At 37.6% G+C, this 8,490-nt stretch overlaps 1 protein-coding gene across 2 annotated transcripts in view; it reads right to left on the minus strand.

Annotated features, from left to right (window-relative positions):
* ADGRL4 (adhesion G protein-coupled receptor L4) overlaps positions 1-6,979 on the minus strand; it is a 127,405-nt gene extending 120,426 nt beyond the window's left edge. For both annotated transcript variants that reach the window (XM_067726673.1, XM_067726672.1), the window contains exons 1-2: positions 6,599-6,979; positions 5,099-5,248 (exon numbers count right to left, since the gene is read on the minus strand). In XM_067726673.1, coding sequence (XP_067582774.1) covers positions 5,099-5,248; positions 6,599-6,620 — 172 coding nt within the window. In that variant the 5' untranslated portion in view covers positions 6,621-6,979. The remainder of the gene's footprint in view (positions 1-5,098; positions 5,249-6,598) is intronic.
* Between the last annotated feature and the right edge of the window lie 1,511 nt (positions 6,980-8,490).

The following is an 8,490-nucleotide window of genomic DNA, read 5'->3' on the forward strand; positions in this document are numbered from 1 at the left end:
TCATGAAAAATATTTCATCTCATATTACTTTATAACCACACACCATTTTCTTAAAACCATTTTGGCAATTAATCTTCCACTTCACCCATCAGATTTGGTTAAAAGTTTCTCTTAGCTGTTTCTGAAGATTAAATCCACTCTCAAAATCTCATTCTCATTGAGAACAGGAAAAAAAATATATATATATACTTAAATAATTTATTTAAATTTAATTTATTATATTACACATATAAATTATAAAGTAAGAGTTCTAATAAAATTTTAAGCACTGGTAGCATCATTTTCATAATTAAACCATCTTAGACAATGATATTTACTTGAGTGAGAAATGGGTGATACCAATTAGTTTGTTATTCTGGCATGTTTGTTCTGAAAAATCATTCACATACGGAATGTGACTATACCTCATAAAAGTGAAAAGGTATATGTATGTTATATAGCTTTGACTATATGTATATATCATTATTAAATATGAAATATCATTGAGATGTGATGCAAAGAAGAGTACATAAGAGTTATTTTTCTGTTCACATTTCTATTACGGATATTATCATTTTGTTAAATATTTACAGCTACAGTTATTACTTGTAGGACATAGTTTAGATAGTATATCTAATTGTGTTAACGATGTGTATATTCATGACATACACATTTTGTATGCTTTGCATCTGTTCTGATGACTATTGGTTTGCCCATTTTGATGAGCATCCTCTTTATTACTAAAGAAAAAATTGTTATGGAGCAATCACATGTCCTCAACACTTCTATTTTATCCTGGGCAGATTCATGCTAGTGGACTATTTTAATTAATATTTCTCTCACATTCTGCTCTTTAGATAGCTACTGTGACACTTCTCTTTACCTTTACCAGCCTCATACTGCTCTCTAGTTTATTATGATATTCTTCCAGTTGAATTTTACAAGCATATGTATGGTTATTAGATAATAATGAAAAACTACTTTTTAATCATACAGTATGTCTCCCTGAGTCAGGCACCAAGACTTCATTATTTTCTGTAAAGTGCTTGTGATGTTGTTCATAATAGGCATAATAGGCATGTCTCAAGCTCTGAAAAGATTTTTATACATGCGTACTGGTAGTTAATTACATCCTTCCTGACCATTCCTCTCCTTACCTGGGGCAGTTGTTTTCCTCCTACCCATTCTCATTCCATGAAACTTACCAAAAAACAGCCCCACTTAATGTGCTGATATGAGAGTAGGGAGACTATTTTCTCACCACCCCCCATCCTTACACCCAAACATGCAATGCACTGCATCCTTCCACTGGTTCCTGCTTCTTGCTTCTCACAGCTCAGTTTATTCCAACTCAAGCAATATAGTGTTTTAGGTGTAGCCAAAGATTCTTTCAGCCCTTCTAACCTTCCTTCCCTTTTTTAACACTTTCATAATTACCTGGGGGAGGAGGGATCTTTAACTTCCTATATTTGTAACTACTGTGCACTAGAAGGTAGTCAAAAATGTACTGAGAGCCATAAGGAACGGCAATAGTAATATATGTTTAAAGAACTAAAATAACCTACATTTTATAGTTAAACATCATCAACAATTTCAAAAGCCTTTAAAGGTACCCCCAAATTTCTCCACACTTTTTCACCTCCTATCTTAAAATACACTTACATGTCAGCATAAAGATAAGTATGTAATAAATTCTCATTAATACCTCAATAAAGTGGTAATAAATACATTCCTATTAAAATGATACTGTTCCACCAATTTGGTTTAAAAATCTGTACTAAACTAATTACCAGGTGACTGGTAATACGCTGACATTTTTGGTAATTTAGAGAAGGCTGAGATTCCAGGGTTTGAGTCCTAACTTTATCACTTTAGCCTGGGACACTAGGGAACTCACTTAAGCTTTCAGAGTCCTGCTTCTCTCATATGCAAAAGGCTGTAGTGTGGAGTTCAACAGAAGCTAGTTATAACCAGTAATAATACTGTTTGTAAGTAAAAGACAGCATCTGTAGTTTTTATTTCAACTGCTTGATATGAAGATTAAAGTACATTGGGTAGATAGAGCATAAAGTATAATGAACTGTACTATTGGTTTTACAGGTTGGGTAAATGGCCTTTGTGAGTTGACCCTTGCTAATCCGTTCTTACTCTACCTAATGGGGTTATCTTTCTAATACATACAATCTATCATGTAACTCAGCTACTTAATACCTGCCAAAGGCTTTCTTTTGTTAACAGAATAAAGTCCATACCTTTGACATCTTGACTTAATTGCCATTGACCCCTCAACTAAGATACCTGTGATATATATCCAGCATGAAATACTTGGAGCTCCTTAAAAAAAAAAACACACATGTTCAACTTCTAGGCCTTTGTTACTGCTGATTCCTTTTGCCTGAGTTCTCTCTGTCACTTTGTTCGTCTTAAAATCTATTTATTCTCAATTCTGAGCATAAATGTCACCTCTACTTGGAAAACTTCCTTGCTGTTGACTGCACACCTCAAACTTACCTCTTTTATAACATTGTATCAAATTATTAACATAGTTCTGTAACTGTCCTCAGATATATTAGAAATCAAGGTCAATTCTTATTGATTATTTTAACCCAAGGGCATAGCAATATCTGTTAAGCAGAGGCCTTATGGTCAAACACAGTGAGTAATAATACAGGCACTGGAATTAGACAGACTTGGGCTCAAATCTTGGCTCCACTACTTATTTGTTGTGTCACTTGAGATTTTCACTTACCTTCTTAACACTGTATTTCCTTATAGATAAAATGGGAATAATAACGGATGAAGAAGTTGTGCTAATTAATATCTTGGACTAAGTGAACAATACAGCTTAACTATCCTGATGATGATCGTGATAATGATAATGATGATGATGAAAGTGCTCAACAAATACTTGTTCAATAAAAAGATAATTAAGTGAAATAAATTCACTACTATTAAAACTTGTTTCTGTGGGATCACGTAATCCAAAGTCTAAATAACTTGTTCAAAACTAGCTCTTGGAACAGAATACATTGAGTAAGGTTGGGTTATTATCATGACATTTATTTGGCATGCCTTGGAGGGAGCCAGATTTTATGAAGATGATGAAGATGATGTTAATGATGCCAAAAAACAACAATTTCCACTCCTCAAGAAGCAGGCATCTTCTGTAACAAAAATTCTGTCCAGTGATTTCTTAGAGACCTACTAACAATCTTAAAGAAAGATGAGGAAAGATGGAGACTCTCCTTAGAGATGAAAAAAGCCAACAAGAGTCTTCAAACCCAAAATATAATCTAGACGAGTCAGCAGTTGAAAACACAATGTTTTGATTCCAAAAATCATATTAAATATATTTACTGAAAAAAGTGTCCCAAATTTGTCAGTGGATTAATAAAATGTGAAAAAGATGAAAACCACTGTTTGAACAGTTTTAAGAGGATATTATAAACCTCAGATTGTGAATATTAACACAAGTGTATATGTACCATTCTTCAAATAAGAAGGGAATTTAAGAAGAACTTGAAAAGAAAAAAAATTCCCATTACAAACTGTGTTCTGTGTGAAAAGAAATTTCAGGGCCAAAGCTCTTGAAATATTTTTATTTTCAACAGACAATATTATCTGCCCTTCAGCTGACTATTGACTAAACAGCAGGGGGAAAAACAATTGCATTGGATAATGGAAGAGGTGTTTTTAAAAGAAATCATTAAAAACATGATTATGAACTGCTTGGCTGCTGAAGGTCCAAATTGTGAAAAATTATTGATGTTAATGATGGTAATCATGACACTTGAAAAGTATCTAAATAACAAAAAGGCAACACTGCTTATGAAGTACTCTGGTACAATTTGTAATGATTAGTGGAAAAGCACACTAATATGTTTGATGCCATATTTTGAAGGTCACTCAACTATCAACTTGCCATAATGCCATTCAATTAAATACACAATAAAAATCTAAGACTATTTATGGAAAGAATTTTGTAGTGCTTGTAGAATAGTAAATTACAAATCCCGGCTGTATGTACAAGCAGAAATGCCTGATCTAATGCACCATTAAGCAACTGTAGCTTTGCTCCACATTTTTAAGCATTAAACTAATTGTGATGAGGTCTGGTCTTACTATATACTGCATATTTAATCTTTTTTAAGAGCCTATCAAATTGAATCACAAGACGCAACTTGTTTATGCTATAAGCAAACACATGCAATATTAACAATGTACAATATCCTGGCTTAATTAGAAAAAGTCCATGTTATCTTAAATACATTTAGGAGTGTAATACCACACAGTTCGAGTCTGAGACTTCCATTTAATTATATTTTAAAACTAATTTACATAGCTTGGAACTTTTTTTTTCCTCACTCTCTCCTACCTAGAATGTTGTTCTATTGACCTAGTTAAACTAGATTCTACTAAAAATGAAAGAGAAAATAAAGACTGGGTGAAGCTTGAGGAAAGAAGAGGCATGGTGGTGATGGAGACCACAGGCAAGAAATCACTTAAATTTGATTATGGGATAGTGTTCTGTTCATCAAGTCAATGGGCTAAATTGTAGCCTAGAAGGAACTTTCCTGGCATTCTTGCTCTGGGCTCTAGCCTAAAGTTCCATAAATGGGATCTACTTTTTCAGAAAAGAATATATTTTAAAATTTTCTTTCTCTCTCTCTCTCTCTCTCTCTCTCTCCGGGGTATATATCCAGGGTATGCAGGAGAAAACCTTGAATCTCTTAATGGTATTCTCAAATTTAGATAGGCAAGTACTAAGGAAGGTATCTGAGGGCAACACATGCGGATATAGCCTGGACTTCATGAATTCTCTGTTCTTCTGTTCCTGAAGGTATTGACTCTGCTCTCAGAACCTAGTTTTCCAGCTTAAGTTCAAGGGCAATCTTTACCCAAAATAAGATATGCATGGAGTCATCAAAAGTCCATAATCAAGTATAAATTTTGACCTGGGAAGTTTAAACTTATCGTTTCGTTAATTAAGCTTTTTTATCAATAGCATGAAACCAAACAGTATAAAGTAAGACAACTTAACTTCTCGATAAGAAAAAAGCAGTCATATCAGAATTTAATCTTACAATATACTCCAAAAGAGGTAATAAAGATTGTCTACCTTCACAAATTGTGACACCATTTCCTGAAAATCCAATGTTGCAATAGCAGCCTTCAGCTCCATTCCGTATTTCACATTTTGCATTTGGGAGACAAGGTGTCCTGGTACAATTCTGAGTGTAGCAACAATTCAGCAAAGTGGAAAAACCCACTAAAGAAAATAGAGAATACACTTTTTCAAAAAGAAAAAGAAAAACCTTCTCCCACTGTTGAGTTAGATGACATACACATTACTATCCTTCTTTCTTTCCATTTAGATAAATGCATTATGAGAATTTCCCAAAGGAGGATTTAGGTAAATAACAGGACATGACCAAGTGAGTAAAAAATGTAACGTTTTTCTTCAGTCTCAGTGTTTATCAAGTAAACCTCAACCAAGCTAAAATGTAGTAAGCAACCTGTCTTTATAAAGAAAACAGCATTCTTACATCACTGGACCCTTCACCTTGAGGTGAGATACTTTTAAAGGTAGCTACATGATTGTAAAGTAATATCCCTCCCCTGGGAATGATTCTGTGCAGAAAGAAGTCAAGGTGAACTGAGTATTTGTGACTTTTCAAAGTCAAATCTGTGTTATTTTAAGATGAAGAGAAACATATCATACCATTCAGGAGGACAAATGCAATTATTTTTTTTTCTGTGTTCTAATTATCTTTTAAAATTCTGCCTTTTCCATAATAAAGTTTCTTTTACATTTTCTCCCATTAGAGGGGAAAAAAATCAACTCAACATACTGGTCAAAGATCGATCTTCCAGAAATGGAACACCAGACAAACATGACCAATAACATGCAGCATAAGAGAGAACAAGCCTTTATTTCAGAGTTTTTGAAAACAAAGTTGGCAATGGTATTTTGTGGGCTGTTAGGAAACGATAAGGAAAAGGGTAGGACGTTCTTTTTTTATTGTTGTCCTAGGCCTTCTCAAGACAAACACGCTTGGGATGGACAGTTTTGAATCATGCAAGTCATTACTCTGAAAACAGTCATCCGAGATAAATTGTCCTCATCTGGTAACAAGAGATTCTTAAACATTCATTTCTAAATCCTAGCCTCACATAGGGCTGTATATACTGTCTAAACCAGAATTAATTCGGCTTCAAAGATGTGATTTATTTTCTTTCCGCACAGTATCATCGAAATGGTATTTTAAAGGAACCCAAAGTCTGGGCCAGCAGTCCCCTTGAAAGGCCAGGAAACCTCCCACAAGTGTTAATGGTTTGGATTTCCCAAATGTCTTGGGGGAAGATCAGAAGAAAGGTCAAAGTCTGGGACTTTGAGGACTTTGTCAGCAGGAATAAAAAGATGACTTGGTCCCTGGGTACTGAATATCGAACTCCAGAGTTGAAAGGCCAAAGAGAAAAACATCCTGAGAAGGACTGTGTCAATTCCCCCTGGAGTCTTGGTCAAATGCACTCGGCACGTGAGTTCCACCTTGGAAATAGCCTATTCCCTACAGGTGCCGGCCCGGGGCAGCCGGGCGACCGGGGCGCGGGCACTCACCTAGGAGCGGAAGGAGTCTCATTGGCGGCGCCGCGGTTGTGGCGGTGGCGGTGGCGGAGCGGCGGGGCGAGCGGGCCGTGTACCTGGGACGCGGCGGGGCGGGCGCGCCAGGCTCCCGGCTGCGGCCCCCGTGACGCGCCCGCTTCCTCCCGCCACTTTCCGGCCTCTTTTGTGTGAGTGCTCTCGTCCAGCGCTGAGTCTGCAGGCCACGTCCGGGCCCGGCCCCCAGGCCACCCTGACCTCACCCCTGGCCTCGGGGCTGCCGGCCCGCTGCGCTCCGCGCACCCCTCGGGGGGATTCTGTCCCCTTCCCGCAGGCAGCGTTCAGGGTGTCGCCCTCAAAGACAATGCGTTCCAGAGTTCAGTGGAGCGTACCGCGCCCCGAGAGAACCTGCTGAACTGCCTATCAGGGGTCCTTTCTACAACCTCAATTCCGGGACACAGCTTTTTTTTTTTTTTTTTTTTTTTCAGTAACACGTTTCCCTAAAGAACTCTGGGCCCAGAAGTAGGCTGGAAACTTGGATCCAAACAACAGTGCCTTGGTTTCCAGCACTGAGGCCGCACCTTATGGGGACTCAGGGTTCCAGAGTGTAGAATAAAGATACTCTGTCTTGCCTACAGAGCCTACAGGTTAGAATCGTGTCTAAAATGACTGAGTAAAAAACAAGCAAACAGAAAAGCCAAGTGTCGAGAATTAAGTGGCTATAAAGTACTAGATGCTGTTTTCCACTTTCAACTAAAATTTACCTCTCTCCTCACCAGCGCCCTCCCCAGAACACCTGGTGCATCGTGTATAGCTTTCCTTTCATGTTACTACATATGAGTTGATTACATAGATACGGATCGTTCAGGTTGAAACACGGAAACATTTTTAGTGTAAAGATTTAAAATCACTGGCAGGCAAGGCTGATCTATAAGACAGAAAGTAGACCAGTGGTTACTTGAGGTTGGAGTGGGGAGTGAGGATTCACTGCAGAAAGACACAGAGGGAAACGGGGGGTAATGGGAATACTATTCATTTTGATTGGGAGGCTGGTTACCTAAATGCATGCATTTGGCAGAACTCATCTCTTAAAATTGTGCCTTTTATCACATGGAAATTATACCTCAATAAAGCTGATTTAAAGAAAAGAAATAACGGATGTTTGTGTCACTGACACAAGTCATTCCACCTAAAAACAGTTGGGCACACCTTTGTCACATTTCATATACGTTCTGTTTAATTGAACAAACATCTGCTAAGAATCTACTTTGCACAGAGAGTACGCTCACAAAGATGATCAAGTCATGGCCCTTGGACTCCAAAAAGATTATAAATAGTGGGGCAACAGCTGAAACTAGTCACAATGACACAAGTCACAATGATACGAGTACTTATGTATAGACATATTTCCTTGGCTCTCTATTGCATTTTCCTGGACCCCTTTCTAGCTTAATTTAATTCCTACAAAAAGCTCCTGAGTGTGGTCCCACAATAAATGAGGGAAATGAGGAACAGAGGTGTTGTGTGATTTGCCCAGAGTCACACAGCTAGTCTAGCTGACCGGTTTGATTCAAACCCAGGCTATTTTGCTTCTGAGTTGGTGCCCTCAGTCACCCTGCTATATTCCTTCTATAGTGGTACCACCCTGAGAAGGGTATTGCAAAAATGAGTAGTCATCAGTTATTGCTACCAAGGAAGTCTGGAAAGGTGATTTAAATGCCCTAAATTCCTTTTTTTTTTTTTTTTTAATAAGCTAGACAGTGATTCAGTGAATAAAACTCTCTGGCAGCAGTCTAAATGAGGGATGTTATGGAGACAACAAAGGCAGGGAAGCCAGAATAATCCAGGAAATAGACTACAAATGCCTGAACCAGGATAGGAGTATTGGGATGAGGGAGATAGGGACAGAT

The sequence above is a fragment of the Pseudorca crassidens genome, chromosome 2 (assembly GCF_039906515.1).
Source record: "Pseudorca crassidens isolate mPseCra1 chromosome 2, mPseCra1.hap1, whole genome shotgun sequence".
Classification (NCBI taxonomy): Eukaryota; Metazoa; Chordata; class Mammalia; order Artiodactyla; family Delphinidae; genus Pseudorca; species Pseudorca crassidens.